We start from the raw sequence: 22258 nt of genomic DNA, 5'->3' as shown, positions 1-22258 counted from the left end.
TGATACACGATTCTCGTTCTCAAAAAGCCCCGGGGGGGGGGGGGGGGGGCAGGGGGAAGAGATTCCGATTCCCCAGTCAAACATCAAGAGTTAGATTCAGCCAAATGTGAAACCAGGCGTCACGCTGCACAGCGCGCAGTCGCTCCACACGGTGAGGCTTTGAGCCACAGTTTGGGAAGTGCCCCGGATCAGCTGGTCAGATGCAGGAGCAAGTGGTCGCTCGCAACTGGCCTCAGAACCAGTGCAGGCAGAGAGATATAATCCACGACACAGGCAAACCGGACGTGCTCACATACTCGGGCATATGACTTGCGTCAAGGTCAACTATTGCTCCCTGATCCAAATGAATTCATTAGTCAAAGACGAGAAGCACTTAACTTCTAAAGGCGGTGTTAGTGTTGGGATTCCTGGCTGAGAGTAAAGGAGGAACATTTGCTGATCCATGTTGCGTAGTACATGGCAGGTGGGGTGCGTATGCTGCTGGAGAAACATGTGCCCAGCGTTGACTATATTCACCACTAGCACATCAACGGTTACACCATCTGGAAGCATGAGCTGTCGGTGGAAAAAAATGGAGAGAATTTCAATTGGATGCTAATGGGAAGACAAAGTAATTGCAGGTCAATGCAGAATATGTGCCCATCTCTGGACAAGTTTCAGCTCCGGGCCTTCAAGCTAGGCATGAAGGTTTTCTTTAAACCCACATTAAAAAAAAATAGATATATAAAAAAAGTGTTCAATAATCGACTCAAAAACAGACCTTCAGAAGGCTGTGTCACAGCAAGAGACCTTTTATCGCTGCAAATTTGAGACAGTTCCCTGCTAAGGAGCACTTCAGTTCGCCCATCACCGAACCATGACATTTATTTGTCTCGTCTGGAACAGATTTTAAGTGTTTTCGTTGGCTATGCAATTTCGGATCGTTACTGGCTGTAGCGCCGCAGGACTTAATCAAAGCAAGTATTCTAAAATTAGGTGAATAAGTGCTTTAAACTCAGGTCACCTTGTTTGACAAGCTTACCAGCAAGTAAACTCTTCCATGCCTTGCGATTAGACCCAAAAGTTTACTTCTTCACACTCTCCCACAATTTAATTGCATCTTGTCACCTGAGCTAAAGCCCTTGCTGAGATGCTGCGATGGTTTAATGGACATTGCAGCATCATTTCCTTCACACAAGCAATGTTCTGTTCGGATTCCGACATTCCTATCCCCCCCCCCGCCGCTCAGGAGTTGCAGGTTTGTGGTCCATTTCAGGCTGGAGGCTCTCACAATAGCATTAGTGCCGGACTCTCCATTCCACTAACCAAGTCCTTCTCAAATCTTTAAAGTCATCATTTGGCAGACAACCAATGGGAAAGTAAATTCAGATTAGGCACCCTAATCCGGAGGGACATAGATAGGGTACAAAAGGAAGGGGTTAATAACCAGGGGGCATAGATTTGATAAGGGGCAGGAGGTTTAGTGGTGATTGAGGAGAAACCCTCACAAGGCGGTGGTGGGAATTTGGAACTCAATGCTGATATGTAATGGTGAGTGGCAGGCTGGAGGGAATGGAGGTTGTGTTGGTTAACGTATATGCCCCGAATTGGGATGATGCGGGATTCATGAAGCAGATGCTGGGACGTATACCGAACCTGGAGGTAGGAAACTTGATAATGGGGGGGAGACTTCAACACCGTGCTGGACCCAGGGTTAGATAGATCCAGATCTAGGAGAGGAGAGGGAGCAGCGTACACTCTGGCGATTAGATGTGGGATTGTTGGCGGATGAGGGAGTCTGTGGAAGAGTGCGGGGATGTATCGAGAGATACCTGGAGGCCAATGACGACGGGGAGGTCCGAGTGGGAGTGGTATGGGAAGCACTAAAGGCGGTGGTCAGAGGAGAGCTGATCTCCATCAGGGCCCACAAAGGGAAAACAGAGGCCAAGGAAAGGGAAAGATTACTGGGGGAGATCTTAAGGGTGGACAGAGAATTTGCAGAGACCCCGGAGGAGGGACTGTACAGGGAGAGACGACGACTCCAGACGGAGTTCGACCTTCTGACCACCAGGAGGGCGGAGGTGCTGTGGAGGAAGGCACAGGGGATGAGGTATGAAGATGGGGAAAAGGCTAGTCGCCTGTTGGCCCATCAGCTGCGAAAGAGGACAGCGGCGAGGGAGATAGGGGGAATTAGAGACGAAAAGGGAGCTACGGTGCAGAGAGCAGGGAAGATAAACGGGGTGTTTAAGACCTTTTACGAAAGACTTTATAGGTCCCAACCCCCGGAGGGAAAAGAGGAGATGCGGCAGTTTCTGGACCAATTAAGGTTCCCGAGGGTGGAGGAGCAGGAGGTGGAAGGCCTGGGGGCTCCAATTGGGGTGGACGAGGTTACCAAGGGGCTGGGGAACATGTAGGCAGGGAAGGCTCCGGGACCAGATGGGTTCCCGGTGGAATTTTATAGAAAATATGTGGACCTGCTGGCCCCGCTGTTGGTGAGGACTTTTAACGAGGCCAGAGAAGGGGGAACTCTACCCCTGACAATGTCGGAGGCGATGATATCGCTAATTTTGAAGCGGGATAAAGATCCGCTGCAGTGCGGGTCCTATAGGCCTATTTCACTACTAAATGTGGACGCCAAATTGCTAGCAAAGGTGCTGGCAACGAGGATAGAGGACAGTGTCCCAGGGGTGGTGCACGAAGACCAGACAGGATTCGTAAAGGGGAGACAACTAAATGTCAACGTGCGACAGCTATTAGGGGTGATAATGATGCCCCCAGTAGAGGGGGAGGCAGAGATAGTGGCGGCAATGGATGCAGAGAAGGCTTTTGATAGGGTGGAGTGGGAGTATCTATGGGAGGTGCTGAGGAGGTTCGGGTTCGGGGACGGGTTTATTAGCTGGGTCAAACTCCTCTATGGGGCTCCAACGGCAAGTGTGGTCACGGGTCGGCAAAGATTGGAGTATTTCCGACTATACAGGGGAACAAGACAGGGATGCCCGCTATCTCCATTACTGTTCGCGTTGGCAATTGAACCACTGGCCATAGCGCTGAGAGACTCCAGAAAATGGAGAGGGGTGATTAGAGGGGGAGAGGAACACCGAGTGTCACTCTACGCGGATGACCTACTGTTGTATGTGACGGACCCAGTGGGGGGGGGGATGACAGAGGTCATGCAGATATTGAGGGAGTTCGGAGATTTCTCGGGATATAGGCTTAACATGGGGAAGAGTGAACCTTTCATGATACACCCTGGGGACCAGAGTAGAGGGATAGATGGCCTGCCTTTAAGGAAAGTGGAAAGAAACTTTCGATACCTGGGGATTCAGATAGCCAGGAGCTGGGGAACCTTGCACAGACTTAATCTGACACGACTGGTGGAACAAATGGAAGAGGACTTCAAGAGGTGGGACATGCAGCCACTGTCACTGGCGGGCAGGGTGCAGGCAATTAAGATGATGGTCCTCCCGAGGTTCCTATTTGTATTCCAATGTCTCCCTATACTGATCACTAGGGCCTTCTTTAAAAAACTAGACAGGAGCATCACGAGCTTCGTGTGGGCAGGGAAAGTTCCGAGGGTAAGGAGGGGGTTCCTTCAGCGTAGTAGAGACAGAGGGGGACCGGCGCTGCCGAATTTGGGCGACTATTGGGCCGCCAATGTGGCGATGATCTGTAAATGGATGATAGAGGGAGAGGGAGCAGCGTGGAAAAGACTAGAGAGAAAGTCCTGTAAAGGGACGAGTCTAGAGGCGCTGGTGACGGCGCCACTACCGTTCTCACCAAAAACATTTACCACGAACCCAGTGGTGGCGGCAACATTAAATATCTGGGGACAATGGAGGCGACAGAGAGAAGTGCTGGGAGCCCTGGTGGGGTCCCCAATTAGGAACAACCATAGGTTTGCCCCAGGGAGGATGGATGGAGGATTCCAGAGCTGGCACCAGTTGGGAATTAGGAGGGTGGGAGATTTATTTATAGACGGGACGTTTGCGAGCTTGGGAGCGTTGGAGGAAAAGTATAAGCTGCCCCGGGGAAATTTCTTTAGGTATATGCAGGTGAGGGCGTTCACAAGACAACAGGGGAGGGAATTTCCATTGCTCCCGACACAGGGAGCCAATGAATGGCTTAGATAGGGTGGATGTAGGGAAGTTGTTTCCATTAGCAGGGGAGACTAGGACCCGGGGGCACAGCCTTAGAATAAAAGGGAGTCACTTTAGAACAGAGATGAGGAGAAATCTCTTCAGCCAGAGAGTGGTGGGTCTGTGGAATTCATTGCCACAGAGGGCGGTGGAGGCCGGGACGCTGAGTGTCTTTAAGACAGAAGTTGATAAATTCTTGATTTCGAGGAATTAAGGGCTATGGAGAGAGAGCGGGTAAATGGAGTTGAAATCAGCCATGATTGAATGGCGGAGTGGACTCGATGGGCCGAATGGCCTTACTTCCGCTCCTATGTCTTATGGTCTTAGGGGATCCAGGATAGAATGCTCTCGGGGGTGTGGGTCGGGGAGGGCAATGTGTCAGAGATATACCGAGAGATGAGAGAGGAGGGGGAGGAGCTGGTGGGCGAACTGAAAGGAAAGTGGGAAGAGCAGCTCGGGGAGGAGATAGAGGAGGGTCTGTGGGCTGATGCCCTAAGCAGGGTAAATTCCTCTTCGTGTGCCAGGCTTAGCCTGATTCAATTTAAGGTGCTACATAGAGCACACATAACGGGAGCAAGGTTGAGCAGGATCTTCGGAGTGGAGGACCAGTGTGGGAGGTGCGGGGGAAGCCCGGCAAACCACACACATATGTTTTGGTCGTGCTCGGCACTGGAGGGGTATTGGAAGGGAGTGATGCGAGTGATCTCGAAGGTGGTGAAGGTCCGGGTCAAACCAGGCTGGGGGTTAGCTCTATTTGGAGTTGCGGATGAGCCGCGAGTGCAGGAGGCGAAAGAGGCCGACGTTGTGGCCTTTGCGTCCCTAGTAGCCCGGCGTAGGATTTTACTCATGTGGAAGGAAGCGAAACCCCCCCGGACTGGAGGCCTGGATAAACGATATGGCGGGGTTCATAAAACTGGAGCAGATTAAGTTTGCACTGAGAGGATCGGCTCAAGGGTTCACCAGAAGGTGGCAACCATTCCTCGACTACCTAGCGGAACGTTAGAGGGAAGATAGATGGCCAGCAGCAGCAACCCAGGGGGGGGGGGGGGGGGGGGGGAGTTTCATTTTATGTTAATTGATTAGTTTACCATGTGGGTTAGTTACTCTTTATTAGATTGTGGTTATCATGTTACATGTACTGTTAAATTTTCTTTATGTTTGACGTGTAAGGGGAAAAAATTGTGAACGAAAAATTTCAATAAAATATATTTCAAAAAAAAAAAAAAAGAGCAGGGAGGTTATGCTGGAACTATACAAAACCTTGGTTAGGCCGCAGCTAGAGTATTGTGTGCAGTTCAGGAATCCACATAGGAGGGATATGACAGCCACTGGAAAGGGTGCAGAGGAGATTTACCAGGATGCTGCCTGGGCTGGAGTTTTATAGTGATGAAGAGAGACTAGATAGACTGAGGTTGTTGGCCTTGGAGCAGAGACTGAAGTGTGGCACGATTGAGATGTATAAAATTATGAGGGACATGAATAGAGTAGACAGAAAGAAACCTTTTCCCCTTGGTGGAGGGATCAATGACCAGGGGCTGAGATTTAAGGTAAGGAGCGGGAGGTTTAGAGGGGATGTGAGGAAAAGCTTTATCACGCAAAGGATGGTGGGAGTCTGGAACTTGCTGCCTGAAAGGGTCTTGGAGGCATAACATTTAAGAAGTATTTATTATTAAAAAATTCATTTTTTCCAATTTAGCGTGGCCAATCCACCTAGCCTGCACACCTTTGGGTTGTGGGGGGGGGGGGGGGGGGGGGGGTGCGCCGCCGTGCTGCCCCATTTAAGTCGTATTCAGATGTGCAGTTGTGATTCCCGGGCATACAAGGCTGTGGGACAAGTGCTGGGAAGTGAGATTAGAATAATCAGGTGGTTGTTTTTGACCAGCACAGATAAGAGCTGAATTTTCTGTGCTGTCTGACTCTTTGTCATCTTATGTCACTTGTGATAAACCTGCCACACAAACATTATATGGGTGTTTATTTAGGTGCACCAAACATGAATTGGCTTTAACAAATCCATGCTGGCTCAACTCAAAATCGGGGTTCTTTTCTCAAGGAGAGAGAGGAGGACCAGTGGGGTAACCTGCTAGAGGTCTTCATTATTATGAGAGGGTTGGTAGACTAGGCATAGAGATGACCAGGACTAGCTTCTGAAACACAGGATAATCACCAAATCCAATTGTGAATTCAGGAGAAATATCTTTGTCCAGAGATTGGCTACAACGTTAGAACTCTACCACAGGGGGTGGGTGAGGCAAAGGGAAGCGAGACAACGCGGGAAATAGCTGGGCAGGTGGGGGTGGGATGATGGGTAGGAGGCGGCACGTGCAGAGCATAAACACCAGTTTGACGTTTTATCATAGAATTTACAGTGCAAAAGGAGGCCATTCGGCCCATCGAGTCTGCACCGGCTCTTGGAAAGAGCACCCTACCCAAGGTCAACACCTGCACCCTATCCCAGTAACCCCACCCAACACCAAGGGCAATTTTGGACACTAAGGGTAATTTATCATGGCCAATCCACCTAACCTGCACATCTTTGGACTGAGCGCGGAAACCGGAGCACCCGGAGGAAATCCACACACACGGGGAGGATGTGCAGACTCCGCACAGACAGTCACCCAAGCCGGTATCTAACCTGGGACCCTGGAGCTGTGAAGCAATTGTGCTATCCACAATGCTACCGTGCTGCCAACTGGCCTATTTGTGTGCTGCAAATACTTTGCACCATGCATTGAGCTGGCCCATAACAGAGGCACTAACTGATCTGTAGTCATGCTGTTTAATGGTCCTTGAACAGGGTTCGATCCAGTGGTCTGGACTGAAATAGGAATATTTACGGATGTCATTTTCGTGATCAGAGTCTCACACCTGACGTCAAGAACTAGCCAAAAAGACACAGATTAGGGTTTTAGTTTAATAAAATGTCAAACCCATCAGGAGCGAAAACACAAGTCCGAAAAGGACAGCCCCCTTACAACTGCAGCGAAATAACACGCACAATTGATATCCCACAGTCAACAACAATGCTTACCCACGAAGTTATGGGTAATGAAGGTAGTGTCATAGGAGGAGGAGGGGCGACATATAGATTCCGAAGATCCAGTTCTTTAAACTTCTTTCCGACCAGGCTAAGTGCTTTATCTACCTGGTGCTGATTACCTGTTCAGGAGGAGAAAGAAACAAATTTGAATTCAAATGCTTCCTTGAATAAAAAAAGTGAATCATGTCCCCAGGACACCGAAAAAATGTTTTCTAACCGATCGTTTTGTAGGCGAAGGTGGCAGCCAATTTACACCGGGAAAAGATGCCAAAATAGTAAAAAATAACCAGAGCTGAGTTTTGGGCAGGATCAGTGGAATGTTAGCTCAGACACTGAAGCAACGCCCCAACTCCACACTGAATAGTTTCACGAGATCTGCGACACCCTGCTGAGCAAAACAGATGTGGCGTCAGTGGAAAGTCTCATCGGAAAGGTGGTACGTCCGACAATGCGGCACTTGAACCGCCAGCTCAGATCATGTGCTCAACTCCGCAGCGGGCTTTCGATCACTCAACACCCGACTCAGTGGAGACAAATCGATACTTCAGTTTGGTGCAATCCAAGTTGGTGTTATATCTGGGCGGGAGGATCCCAGAGTGGGACCCTGGCTGAAAAGACTGCAACCACAAGCTTGATCGTTCCTGCTCCCAAGTTATTCCTAAACTTATCCCCAGGTTCTCCCAGAGATCATGCGACCAACGACCAATGATTGTGATACGATGGAAAAAAGAAATTCAATAGTTGGGAATGTATTTTGGAGGGAAAATAAACTGATATTTTGAGATGGGAGAGACACAAATTATCCGAGTTGATAGAACTAGGGCTCTGATATGCTGATTAGCATAAGAACACTGGGAACCAGTGCTTACCGGAGGCAGGTTTGGTAACATTGGAAGATGGGGGTAGAGTTCACATGTACATTTAAAAAAACTTTTGTAATAAAGGTCATTACGGGCGACATCCGAGAAGGTTAGTTCAGTAAGGCGAGGTCAAAACGAAAGACAGTACTTCAGAAGCAAATTCACCCTACGCAGTCCACAGAGCAGGAAGTGGTGTTCACTCCCAACAAGTTCTGTCTGGAGAGAGCCTGTTTTGAGAAACTATTTGCCTTTATTCCTTATTGGAAGCAACCCCAACACATTTTGGTGCCGTAACTGTTGCCTGATTTTGCTTATGGTTTAGAACCTATGGGTTGTTGTTTTTGGGGGGGGGGGGGGTTTGCTCCGAAGGTAGACAAATAGAGGGCTTGGTACTGGGTAACTTTAAATATATTGTAAGTAGCCATTTAATTGACTTTTACCGTGTAATAAACTTGTATTTTGTTCATCACAAATAGTCTGGGTCATCCTTCTCATATTTCCTCATCATATTGATTGCAAAAACACAGTGAAGAGCAGACATTCCAAAGTTCCCTTCTAGGTTTTGAATACCCTAGCATTGAACCTCAGCTGTGCTCAACACCAGGGCCTGGCATGTCTCAGACAGATTCAACGTACTTGAGCTGCTTCTCTCATTGTTGCATCGTGTACGCGCAACATTCCGAGTCAAGTTCAATTTTGGAGAACTTTCTACTCCTTTAACTTTTCCTCAACTGGAAAGATTTTCGAAAAAGTCCTGCTGACAATACTGCCGAGGAAACAGTTCACTGGCCCCTTTCCACATCCAGATTCACATTGGGAGGCACAATTAAGAATGTAAAAAAAAAAAAAGATGCATTTTTAACGTAGCGTCTTTATGACCTCAGGACTTCCCAAAGAAGTTTACAACCAAAGTGGTTGTAATGTAGGAAGTAGCATTACAACAGCCAATTTGCACATGGCAAGTTCCCACAATCTGATAAATAAGTAGATAGTCTGTTGGATATTGGTGGAGAGATAAATATTGGCCACAATATTGGAGACTTTTTATGTTCACCCGATTGCAGACTGCTAATGTCTCATCCTGAAGACAGTATCCTCCAACAGCGCAGCACTCCCTCAAGTACTACAAATCAAGAGTCAGATTATAGTTCCTGGTGTGGGGCTCAAACTCTCAACCAGCCGACTCAAAAAGGCACAACTGCTACCCACTAAACCACGGGTGGCACCTTGGGAGGGAAATCAGTTTTGCAGCCTGCATACCCGAGAAAGATTGACACACAAAACCTGCAGGCGTTAAACTCGCTGCTCACCTACCTTCTATATGGCAAATCTGGAAATCTTGTGTGTAAGGCAGTGTGGATATGTAAATCTTGGCGCCGGAGGTCTGTTTTAAGAAGCTCACATACCTCCCTTGTTTCCCAATTAACCGCCCAACCAAGTGCTGTGAAGAGAAAGGCAACAAGGGCACAAATTAGGAATTACAGGATTGTCCCGGAGGAATATTTCAAACAACACCAATATCTCAAACAAAAGCAGCTCGAATTTCAGCACTCCTCAGAATTCGGGTTTTCTCCCATTGTCTTCACTGCCGACCTACTGAGAGGTCTGTGCCAAAGGAAAATCGCAATCTTCAACAGCCCAGGAAGCGACGATTCGGCCCAGAGTCTGCACCGCCTCTCAGAGCATTCCACCTTGTCCCACGCCCCTGCCTTAACCCTGTAATCTTCCACTCCCTCTTTTCACATAGCAATCCGACCCACTTGTTAACACGTCAAATCGGACCCGTTTCCACCACCTTCCCGGGAGGTTCGTCCAATACACCAACCACCCTTTGGGGTGAAAATTATTTTCCTCCCATCACTTCTACTCCTTTCGCCAATAATTTTGAATCTGTTCCCTCTAGTTCTTGATGCTCTAGAGTTCCTCACTATTTACCCCATCTATACCCTTCAGGATCTTGAATACCTCTATCCTGTCTCCTCTCGTTCTTCTTTTCGCCAAGGAAAACTGTCCCAACCTCTCCTCATAGCGCCAGTTGTTTTCCCCAGGAATCATTCTTGAGAATCTCTCTGCACTCTCGCCAATACTTTCACATCTTTCCCCAAGTGTGGCACCCAGAAGCGGACTCCATTTTCCAGATTGCCCCAAACTAGCGCCCAACTAGTAAAGGGGATTCAAATCACAATACTCTTTCAGGACTTGCAGTCCTTGGGCGGCAGGGTGACGCAGTGGTTAGCACTGCTGCCTCACGCCGCCGAGGACCCGTGTTCGATCCCGGCCCCGGGTCACTGTCTGTGTGGAGTTTGCACATTCGCCCCGTATCTGTGTGGGTCGCATCCCCACAACCCAAAGATGTGCAGGGTAGGTGGGTTGGGCACGCTAAAGTACCCCTTAATTAGAAAAAAAAGACTTGCAGCCCTTAATTACAGCCCAGCAACATTCAGCTGCGCAAGTAAAAACTCAACAGCTACGCACAGGATTTCTCTCCAGCGGTTTCGCTTAGCGACAGACCAGGTACACACCAAAAGAAGAAGGGGCAACTGGCTACCTGCATTCTTCTCTCCTCAAATAAAACAATATACAAACTAAACTCGAAGTAATCTCTTGGATACATTCTCTCCTTTCCCTCGTGAGGCTCATTAAAACAGGTCGACTACCGTTGCCTAGAACCAGTGTCACCAGTCTAACTATAGAAATGATTCAGAGAGTTACTTGCAATAGCGACCATTTACCACAAGGTGACCTCAGTGTCTCTTCAAAACACTCAAGTGAAGTTTGGACTAACTAACAGATTTGACACCGATTATAAATCCTCTAGCCTCCAGAAATTTAGCTGAGGGCTCGTGTCATAAATTTAAAAATAAATAAATAAAATGAGCGAGGTGAGCAAAATGCCAACAAGTGCAGTCCTCTCTCGTTTGAACATAGCATTACATTTGGAATACCTTCGGAAGGCAAAAAGAAAAGGCACCGATTGCCCAGACTGCGCCCCAGGTAACCCTCGAGCATTTTAGATTGTGTGGCACAACGTGTAAATAGGAACAGACTCCATCCCAGAGAAAATCCCGCACTAAACATTCCTTGTAGTTTTACCTTTGGTACTTGTATCTCCCAGACGGCGAGCTCTGTTTTATCTGGTGTTGCGTTCAAAGCAGCCCCATCCACTCCACCTGCATTGCAGCCACTATCATTTGAATCCATACTATTTACATCGGAACCTGGCAAATTCATTGAAACAAAACCCTTCAATATGCAACGGAAACAAGTACTGTACATAATCGCATGTTGCAGAACTGCTGTAACAGTTTGAAACATTGCAACAATGAGTGTAGCAGAGCGAAGTAGCTGACCAAGCTCCCAGCGGTGAACACACTCCTGTTATGGGGTCAACTGATGGAGGGGGAGCCCTGGAAAGGGAGGTGAGTAAGGTAGGGTTCATCTTCTGATTGCTACCGGATGTCACCAGTTAGGGGGGGTGGAGTGCCAGAAGACTGGGCAAGGACATGATCTGGTCCCGGGTTCAGGTGCAGATACACAAAGATCATGAAGGAACCAGAGGGCAGCCTGTATCACATTGCTGGCCATTCTCCCCCACCCTGGACATCACAGCCGCAAGTGCCAACTACGCATCAAACTTTAGATAAAAATTACATTGAGTGTTGGTCTCGCAATCAGCCCACCGGGCAGATTCTGTGTTTAAAAATAAATTTAGAGTACCCAATTCATTTTTTTCCAATTAAGGAGCAATTTAGCCTTTGGGTTGTGGGGGAGAATGCGCAAACTCCACACGGAGAGTGAGCCAGAGCTGGGATCGAACCTGGGACCTCGGCGCCGTGAGGCGGCAGTGCTAACCCACTGCGTCATCATGCTGACCCGCCTGGCAGATTCTTAAACTTACCTGTACAGTCCCTGAAGAGGTAAACCATCTCCCAAGGAATAATACATAGGTCACACTCCCAGACACCCCCCACTCCCCTCTCCTATTCACATGTCCCCCCAGTCAGAAGCAACATTGGGAGCATGAGGGAGCGAGCGAGGAGAAAGGAGAAAGGGGGGGAGCGAGCGAGGAGAAAGGAGAAAGGGGGGGGGCGAGCGAGGAGAAAGGAGAAAGGGGGGGGGCGAGCGAGGAGAGGGGGGGGGGGCGAGCGAGGAGAGGGGGGGGGGCGAGCGAGGAGAAGGGGGGGGCGAGCGAGGAGAAGGGGGGGGCGAGCGAGGAGAAGGGGGGGGCGAGCGAGGAGAAAGGGGGGGCGAGCGAGGAGAAAGGGGGGGCGAGCGAGGAGAAAGGGGGGGCGAGCGAGGAGAAAGGGGGGGCGAGCGAGGAGAAAGGGGGGGCGAGCGAGGAGAAAGGGGGGGCGAGCGAGGAGAAAGGGGGGGCGAGCGAGGAGAAAGGGGGGGCGAGCGAGGAGAAAGGGGGGGCGAGCGAGGAGAAAGGGGGGGCGAGCGAGGAGAAAGGGGGGGCGAGCGAGGAGAAAGGGGGGGCGAGCGAGGAGAAAGGGGGGGCGAGCGAGGAGAAAGGGGGGGCGAGCGAGGAGAAAGGGGGGGCGAGCGAGGAGAAAGGGGGGGCGAGCGAGGAGAAAGGGGGGGCGAGCGAGGAGAAAGGGGGGGCGAGCGAGGAGAAAGGGGGGGCGAGCGAGGAGAAAGGGGGGGCGAGCGAGAAGAAAGGGGGGGCGAGCGAGGAGAAAGGGGGGGCGAGCGAGGAGAAAGGGGGGGCGAGCGAGGAGAAAGGGGGGGCGAGCGAGGAGAAAGGGGGGGCGAGCGAGGAGAAAGGGGGGGCGAGCGAGGAGAAAGGGGGGGCGAGCGAGGAGAAAGGGGGGGCGAGCGAGGAGAAAGGGGGGCGAGCGAGGAGAAAGGGGGGCGAGCGAGGAGAAAGGGGGGGCGAGCGAGGAGAAAGGGGGGGCGAGCGAGGAGAAAGGGGGGGCGAGCGAGGAGAAAGGGGGGGCGAGCGAGGAGAAAGGGGGGGCGAGCGAGGAGAAAGGGGGGGCGAGCGAGGAGAAAGGGGGGGCGAGCGAGGAGAAAGGGGGGGCGAGCGAGGAGAGGGGGGGGCGAGCGAGGAGAAGGGGGGGGCGAGCGAGGAGAAAGGGGGGGGCGAGCGAGGAGAAAGGGGGGGCGAGCGAGGAGAAAGGGGGGGCGAGCGAGGAGAAAGGGGGGGGCGAGCGAGGAGAACGGGGGGGCGAGCGAGGAGAACGGGGGGACGAGCGAGGAGAACGGGGGGGCGAGCGAGGAGAAAGGGGGGGCGAGCGAGGAGAAAGGGGGGGCGAGCGAGGAGAAAGGGGGGGCGAGCGAGGAGAAAGGGGGGGCGAGCGAGGAGAAAGGGGGGGCGAGCGAGGAGAAAGGGGGGGCGAGCGAGGAGAAAGGGGGGGCGAGCGAGGAGAAAGGGGGGGCGAGCGAGGAGAAAGGGGGGGGCGAGCGAGGAGAAAGGGGGGGGCGAGCGAGGAGAAAGGGGGGGCGAGCGAGGAGAAAGGGGGGGCGAGCGAGGAGAAAGGGGGGGCGAGCGAGGAGAAAGGGGGGGGCGAGCGAGGAGAAAGGGGGGGCGAGCGAGGAGAAAGGGGGGGCGAGCGAGGAGAAAGGGGGGGCGAGCGAGGAGAAAGGGGGGGCGAGCGAGGAGAAAGGGGGGGCGAGCGAGGAGAAAGGGGGGGCGAGCGAGGAGAAAGGGGGGGCGAGCGAGGAGAAAGGGGGGGCGAGCGAGGAGAAAGGGGGGGCGAGCGAGGAGAAAGGGGGGGCGAGCGAGGAGAAAGGGGGGGCGAGCGAGGAGAAAGGGGGGCGAGCGAGGAGAAAGGGGGGCGAGCGAGGAGAAAGGGGGGCGAGCGAGGAGAAAGGGGGGCGAGCGAGGAGAAAGGGGGGGCGAGCGAGGAGAAAGGGGGGGCGAGCGAGGAGAAAGGGGGGCGAGCGAGGAGAAAGGGGGGCGAGCGAGGAGAAAGGGGGGGCGAGCGAGGAGAAAGGGGGGGCGAGCGAGGAGAAAGGGGGGGCGAGCGAGGAGAAAGGGGGGGCGAGCGAGGAGAAAGGGGGGCGAGCGAGGAGAAAGGGGGGGCGAGCGAGGAGAAAGGGGGGGCGAGCGAGGAGAAAGGGGGGGGCGAGCGAGGAGAAAGGGGGGGCGAGCGAGGAGAAAGGGGGGGCGAGCGAGGAGAAAGGGGGGGCGAGCGAGGAGAAAGGGGGGGGCGAGCGAGGAGAGGGGGGGCGAGCGAGGAGAGGGGGGGGCGAGCGAGGAGAAGGGGGGGCGAGCGAGGAGAAAGGGGGGGGGCGAGCGAGGAGAAAGGGGGGGGGCGAGCGAGGAGAAAGGGGGGGGCGAGCGAGGAGAACGGGGGGGCGAGCGAGGAGAACGGGGGGGCGAGCGAGGAGAAAGGGGGGGCGAGCGAGGAGAAAGGGGGGGGCGAGCGAGGAGAAAGGGGGGGCGAGCGAGGAGAAAGGGGGGGCGAGCGAGGAGAAAGGGGGGGCGAGCGAGGAGAAAAGGGGGCGAGCGAGGAGAAAGGGGGGGCGAGCGAGGAGAAAGGGGGGCGAGCGAGGAGAAAGGGGGGCGAGCGAGGAGAAAGGGGGGCGAGCGAGGAGAAAGGGGGGCGAGCGAGGAGAAAGGGGGGCGAGCGAGGAGAAAGGGGGGCGAGCGAGGAGAAAGGGGGGCGAGCGAGGAGAAAGGGGGGGCGAGCGAGGAGAAAGGGGGGCGAGCGAGGAAAAAGGGGGGGCGAGCGAGGAGAAAGGGGGGGCGAGCGAGGAGAAAGGGGGGCGAGCGAGGAGAAAGGGGGGCGAGCGAGGAGAAAGGGGGGCGAGCGAGGAAAAAGGGGGGGCGAGCGAGGAGAAAGGGGGGGCGAGCGAGGAGAAAGGGGGGGCGAGCGAGGAGAAAGGGGGCGAGCGAGGAGAAAGGGGGCGAGCGAGGAGAAAGGGGGGGCGAGCGAGGAGAAAGGGGGGGCGAGCGAGGAGAAAAGGGGGCGAGCGAGGAGAAAGGGGGGCGAGCGAGGAGAAAGGGGGGCAAGCGAGGAGAAAGGGGGGCGAGCGAGGAGAAAGGGGGGCGAGCGAGGAGAAAGGGGGGCGAGCGAGGAGAAAGGGGGGCGAGCGAGGAGAAAGGGGGGCGAGCGAGGAAAAAGGGGCGGCGAGCGAGGAGAAAGGGGGGGCGAGCGAGGAGAAAGGGGGGGGCGAGCGAGGAGAAAGGGGGGGCGAGCGAGGAGAAAGGGGGGGCGAGCGAGGAGAAAGGGGGGCGAGCGAGGAGAAAGGGGGGCGAGCGAGGAGAAAGGGGGGCGAGCGAGGGCTGTCCTTTTCGGACTTGTGTTTTCACTCCTGATGGGTTTGACATTTTATTAAACTAAAACCCTAATCTGTGTCTTTTTGGCTAGTTCTTGAAGTCAACTTTGCAGCTGGTATGACAGATGGGAGTTAAGATGCAGACTAGCTAGATCGAAGTGAAATCAAATTGGGGGGGGGGGCCCCAAATGGTCTACTTTTGGTGCAAGGTGGCCAATGTGGGAAATGTAGACAGTGTGACCCCCCCCCCGCCCGAGCAGAAATCCAGCAAGTCTCGTTGCAGGTGGAAGCGATTCAGTATTTTGACAAAAGACACAGACAACTATGGAACAAGGATTTTTTTTTTTTTTTTTTTTTTTTTTTTTTTAATTGTTTTGGAAAGCAATAATTTCTTAATCCTGAACTACAAGGGCAACTTGGGCCCAAACGAAGTCTCTAGGGGATGGCCGACGGCTTTCCCTCTCTCGATGTGGGGCCTGGTTTCCAGAGCGCCATCAGGGACAGGGCTCTTCACACCAGGAAGAATAAAGTCAGGCAGCTGAGAGCCAGCATCAATACAGGTATCCTGTGACAGTTCCCCCAAAGTCAATGGCAGGCAGGCACCATATTAACACGCAGCGAGATGCCAGTGAATGACCCACCAGAGCGCTAGGAAAACATTTTAAACAGTGCTAACAGCTGGGGTTCCACCTCACTCAGAAACGCTACCACTTGTGCATCAGTAAACACCGATTTAGGAGATGGAGCCACAGGCCGCTGCCCGTGTGGAGTTTGCACATTCTCCCCGTGTCAACGTGGGTCTCACCTCCACAACCCAAAAATGTGCAGGGTAGATGGATTGGCCACAACAAATTGCCCCTCAATTGGAAACTTCATGAAAGAAAGATTATACAGCAACAGGACATTAAGTGAAAAAAATCCACACTATTTAGCCAATATTCTGGTCTTTACACCCACAAGTGGCACCTATGGTGAAGGGCGGCGTTGACAGAGGTTTGTGAATTGAAGGACCAACAGAAACAACAACAACAAAAAAATCAATCTTCTGCATGTTCTATCACAAGTGGACAAACCTGGTGAACTGCAGTTGTTGGCCCGTGTCAGGTCATCTCCACAGAGAGAGCTTCATTTGCTCTACAAGTCTGATCAATGGACTCAAATGATTAATAATTCAGCTATAAAGGGCAGCAGGGGTGGCGCAGTGGTTAGCACTGCAGCCACACGGCGCCAGGGTCCCAGGTTCGATCCCGGCTCTGGGTCACTGTCCGTGTGGAGTTTGCACATTCTCCCCGTGTCTGCGTGGGTTTCGCCCCCACAACCCAAAAGATGTGCAGGCTAGGTGGATTGGCCACGCTAAATTGCCCCTTCATTGGAAAAAATGAATTGGGTACTCTAAATTTATAAAAGAAAATAATAATTCAGCTATAATATAAGCTAAATGTTATGAATTCCAGAGAGGAGGTTTGAATGAACATTAGCCTCCTGTTCAACTCAATGGAAGAACCCAAAGTTGCAGCCCAATACTAATCCTGTAGACTTCAATCAAGCACGTATCTCCTTCAATCAGTACCTCAACGGGTGACACTGCAAAGGAAATCAATATAAAATTGGGCCTAGCTGCATGGCTAAGAATGGTCTAATTACACAAAGTTTAATGCGTTTATTCATTCACAGGGCACGAGCATCACTCGTGTTGCCCATGCCCAATTATCCTGGAGGATGTGGCGAGTAGTCTTCTTGAACCAGGTAGGTACACCCACTGTGCTGCTAGGGAGGGAGTTCCAGCGATAGTGCCTTGCAGATAGTGGACGGGCTTTGGGGAGTCAGGAGGAGAGTTACTCTCCTCAGGCCTCAAGTATCTGACCTGCTCTTATAGCCAGGAGGTGTGCGCCCGTCTTGTCTAGTTAAGTCTCGGATCAATGGTGACTGCTAGCATGTCAGGGGGAGATAGCTGCTGTCCAGCAAAATCGCTCGTGTCACTTATCAGCCCAAGCTTGAATGTCACCCAGGTTATGGTGCACATGGGCCAAGACTGCTTCAGTATCCGAGATGCAGCAATGAATCAGAACGGTCCAATTGGTGATTTAGTTCATCACTTCTAACCTTGCACTGTAGCGAAGGCCATCAATATAGAAGATGGTTGGAAATAGGATTAAATTTCACACGTGTGTCCAAAGCCAGTTTGTTGAGCTGCATGATCCCTTTAGGAGTATGGTGCAGCCACGCTTGGCGCACACCAACGCCACGGTTCATTGTGCATGGTACGATGCAGATTGTGCAGCCACACGGTATGGGAAGCACTGACTGGGACACTACCCTGAGGAACCGCTGCAGTGATGCCCTGGGACATGAGCAGATTTCCCTCCAACAGCCTGTCATGTGAAAGTACCTTTAAGAAATGAACATTTATCAAATAGCTGCAGTGGGTGTACCTTTAAGAAATGGGTGTTTATCAAGTAGCTGTAGTGGGTGTACCTTTAAGAATTGGGTGTTTATCAAGTAGCTGCAGTGATGTCAGAGTGTGGGTAGAGCTGGACTGTGTCTGCTTTTACTTTCGCTTTGAACAAAAGCTGGTGCGTGTCTGTGTGTGGGTTTCGTTTTACAGATTTGGAGCTGCATCCAGGAAAACCAGGTGTTATTCTGATTTCTTTCCGCATGAAAGGAATGTCTTCAGATCACTTGCTAATTTAAAAGTGATAACTGCCCTCAGTAGAGAATTTAAATCTGATCTGTGTTAAAGAGGGTATCTGTCTTATGGATATTGCTAGGAAAGATGAAGGGTTACTTATAGAGTACTGTATTCTTTGTGGGGATTATTGGTGCTGATAGTTGTGAAGATGTTTATTTTGTGTGTTTAAAAATGTTAACTGGATTCATAGAATAAATATTGTTTTTTTGTTTAAAAATACTTTTAGCTCTCTGTTGCATCACACCTGTAAAGTGGGCCCTTGTGTTCCCCTTAACCAAAATCTATTTAAAGTTATGGGTCAGGTGAACTTCATGATACACTTTGGGGTTCTCTAAACCCTGGCCCGTTAACAATCCAATCCCCTTTGCACTCCACTCAGGAGACACTGCGGCTAATTCTAAGAGGGCAAATTCTCATCTGTCATACAGCCAGATGCTGTCAGGGTCCATCGCCCATGCGCTATTCAGCAATTTCCCCAGAGTGAACGGTGTAGGAGGGAGGGTTTCCGTTACCTGGACCACTGGGAGCTCGTCCGGGGCAGGTGTGACCTATGTAAGAAGGTTGGGTTGCATCTAAACTGGAGAGGCATAAATATCCTGGCCGCGAGGTTTGCTCGTGTCACACAGGCGGGTTTAAATTAGTATGGCAGGGGGGTGGGCACAGGACCAATAGGTCAGAAGTTGAGAGCATTGAGGGAGAACTAGGGACATGGGGCAGTGTGGCTCTGAGGCAGAGCAGACAGGGAGAAGTTGCTGAACACAGCGGGTCTGGTGGCCTGAAGTGCATATGTTTTAATGCAAGAAGTATTACGGGTAAGGCAGATGAGCTTAGAGCTTGGATTAGTACTTGGAACTATGATGTTGTTGCCATTACAGAGATCTGGTTGAGGGAAGGACAGGATTGGCAGCTAAACGTTCCAGGATTTAGATGTTTCAGGCGGGATAGAGGGGGATGTAAAAGGGGTGGTGGAGTTGCGCTACTGGTTAGGGAGGATACCACAGCTGTACTACGGGAGGACACCTCAGAGGGCAGTGAGGCTATATGGGTAGAGATCAGGAATAAGAAGGGTGCAGTCACAATGTTGGGGGTTTACAACAGGCCTCCCAACAGCCAGCAGGAGATAGAGGAGCAGATAGGTAGACAGATTTTGGAAAAGAGTAAAAACAACGGGGTTGTGGTGATGGGAGACTTCAACTTCCCCAATATTGACTGGGACTCACTTAGTGCCAGGGGCTTAGACGGGGCAGAGTTTGTAAGGAGCATCCAGGAGGGCTTCTTCAAACAATATGTAGACAGTCCAACTAGGAAAGGGGAGGTACTGGACCTGGTATTGGGGAATGAGTCCGGCCAGGTGGTAGAAGTTTCAGTAGGGGAGCATTTCGGGAACAGTGACCACAATTCAGTAAGTTTTAAAGTGCTGGTGGACAAGGATAAGAGTTGTCCTAGGATGAATGTGCTAAATTGGGGAAGGCTAATTATAACAATATTAGGCGGGAACGGAAGAACCTAGATTGGGTGCGGATGTTTGAGGGCAAATCAACATCTGACATGTGGGAGGCTTTCAAGTGTCAGTTGAAAGGAATTCAGGACCGGCATGTTCCTGTGAGGAAGAAGGATAAATACGGCAATTTTCGGGAACCTTGGATAACGAGAGATATTGTAGGTCTCGTCAAAAAGAAAAAGGAGGCATTTGTCAGGGCTAAAGGGCTGGGAACAGACAAAGCCTGTGTGGAGTATAAGGAAAGTAGGAAGGAACTTAAGCAAGGAGTCAGGAGGGCTAGAAGGGGTCACGAAAAGTCATTGGCAAATAGGGTTAAGGAAAATCCCAAGGCTTTTTACACGTACATAAAAAGCAAGAGGGTAGCCAGGGAAAGGGTTGGCCCACTGAAGGATAGGCAAGGGAATCTATGTGTGGAGCCAGAGGAAATGGGCGAGGTACTAAATGAATACTTTGCATCAGTATTCACCAAAGACAAGGAATTGGTAGATGTTGAGTCTGGAGAAGGGCGTGTAGATAGCCTGGGTCACATTGAGATCCAAAAAGACGAGGTATTGGGCGTCTTAAAAAATATTACGGTAGATAAGTCCCCAGGGCCTGTTGGGGTCTACCCCAGAATACTGAAGGAGGCTGCAGAGGAAATTGCTGAGGCCTTGACAGAAATCTTTGGATCCTCACGGTCTTCAGGTGATGTCCCGGAGGACTGGGGAATAGCCAATGTTGTTCCTCTGTTTAAGAAGGGTAGCAAGGATCTTGGTGAGCCTTAATTCAGTGGTGGGAAATTACTGGAGAGAATTCTTCGAGACAGGATCCACTCCCATTTGGAAGCAAATGGACGTATTAGTGAGAGGCAGCATGGTTTTGTGAAGGGGAGGTCGTGTCTCACTAACTTGATAGAGTTTTTCGAGGAGGTCACAAAGTTATTGATGCAGGTAGGGCAGTGGATGTTGTCTATATGGACTTCAGTAAGGCCTTTGACAAGGTCCCTCATGGTAGACTAGTACAAAAGGTGAAGTCACACGGGATCAGGGGTGAGCTGGCAAGGTGGATACAGAACTGGCTAGGTCATAGAAGGCAGAGGGTAGCAATGGAAGGATGCTTTTCTAATTGGAGGGCTGTGACCAGTGGTGTTCCGGAGGGATCAGTGCTGGGACCGTTGCTGTTTGTAGTATATATAAATGATTGAAGAAAATGTAACTGGTCTGATTAGTAAGTTTGCAGACAACACAAAGGTTGGTGGAATTGCGGATAGCGATGAGGACTGTCAGAGGATACAGCAGGATTTAGATTGTTTGGAGACTTGGGCAGAGAGATGGCAGATGGAGTTTAATCCGGACAAATGTGAGGTAATGCATTTTGGAAGGTCTAATGCAGGTAGGGAATATACGGTGAATGGTAGAACCCTCAAGAGTATTGAGAGTCAGAGAGATCTAGGAGTACAAGTCCACAGGTCACTGAAAGGGGCAACACAGGTGGAGAAGGTAGTCAAGAAGGCATACGGCAGGTTTGCCTTCATTGGGCGGGGCATAGAGTATAAGAATTGGCAAGTCATGTTGCAGCTGTATAGAACCTTAGTTAGGCCACACTTGGAATATAGTGTTCAATTCTGGTCGCCACACTACCAGAAGGATGTGGAGGCTTTAGACAGGGTGCAGAAGAGATTTACCAGAATGTTGCCTGGTATGGAGGGCATTAGCTATGAGGAGCGGTTGAATAAACTCGATTTGTTCTCACTGGAACAACAGAGGTTGAGGGGCGACCTGATAGAGGTCTACAAAATTATGAGGGGCATAGACAGAGTGGATAGTCAGAGGCTTTTCCCCAGGGTGGAGGGGTCAATTACTAGGGGGTATAGGTTTAAGGTGAGAGGGGCAAGGTTTAGAGTAGATGTACGAGGCAAGTTTTTTTTAATTTTTTTTTATACACAGAGGGTAGTGGGTGCCTGGAACTCGCTGCTGGAGGAGGTGGTGGAAGCAGGGACGATAGTGACATTTAAGGGGCACCTTGACAAATACATGAATAGGATGGGAATAGAGGGATACGGACACAGGAAGTGTAGAAGATTGTAGTTTAGTCGGGCAGCATGGTCGGCACGGGCTTGGAGGGCCGAAAGGCCTGTTCCTGTGCTGTACATTTCTTTGTTCTTTGTTGGAACTGCTGGAGATAAAGGGGACCTCAGGCAGAGCCAAGATGGACCATTCATTTAGAACATCTGCAAATACGTGCCCATGGCACCCCCTGCTGGGTTCCCCCATCATTGGTGCCCTGCTTTGATGGTAACGGCACAGTGAAGGATATGCCATGGACCATGACGATTACAGATTGGAGTTCAGTACAATTCTGATGCTGACTACCTACAGTGCCTCACGATACCCGATTCGGAGTTGCTAGCTCGGCTCAGAACCTATTCCATAGTGGTAGTGTCACAACACGATGGAGGATACCCTCAATCCGAGGACTGGACTTTGGACTCTCCAAGTCTGTCCTGGTCCAGTAGCACCATGGAGGTGCACCTGCAACGGGTAAATTGGTGAGAAGGTAAAGTAGTGATGCTGTTCATTGCCCTGCTGCACAGCCATCTTGGCAAATACACCCTTTAGGATTTGGTCACCTCAGTCAGGAGTGATCCCCCCCCCCAACGTCACTCTTGGTGATGGACACGGAGGGTCCCAACCCAGAGTACATTGTGGAAGTCTTACTGTAGGCAGGAAAAACACAGAGCTCAACATGCAGGAGATTTTTTCTATTGGTCGATGGGACGCGGGCATCGCCGGCTGTGCCAGCGTTTATTGCCCATCCCTAATTGCCCTCTCGGGGCAGTCAAGAGTC

General features: G+C 51.4%; 1 protein-coding gene across 1 annotated transcript in view; it reads right to left on the bottom strand.

The window, feature by feature from the left end:
• Positions 1-65: 65 nt before the first annotated feature.
• The window catches only part of akap1b (A kinase (PRKA) anchor protein 1b), a 70677-nt gene continuing 48484 nt past the window's right edge, over positions 66-22258 (bottom strand). Inside the window, exons 3-6 of the mRNA XM_072469817.1 lie at positions 11109-11233; positions 9330-9456; positions 7147-7274; positions 66-555 (exon numbers count right to left, since the gene is read on the bottom strand). Coding sequence (XP_072325918.1) covers positions 325-555; positions 7147-7274; positions 9330-9456; positions 11109-11233 — 611 coding nt within the window. The 3' untranslated portion in view covers positions 66-324. The remainder of the gene's footprint in view (positions 556-7146; positions 7275-9329; positions 9457-11108; positions 11234-22258) is intronic.

Source organism: Scyliorhinus torazame, chromosome 12 (genome assembly GCF_047496885.1).
Source record: "Scyliorhinus torazame isolate Kashiwa2021f chromosome 12, sScyTor2.1, whole genome shotgun sequence".
Lineage (NCBI taxonomy): Eukaryota > Metazoa > Chordata > Chondrichthyes > Carcharhiniformes > Scyliorhinidae > Scyliorhinus > Scyliorhinus torazame.
Note: the sequence above shows the minus strand (reverse complement) of the source record. Positions and strands in the feature narration are given on the sequence as shown.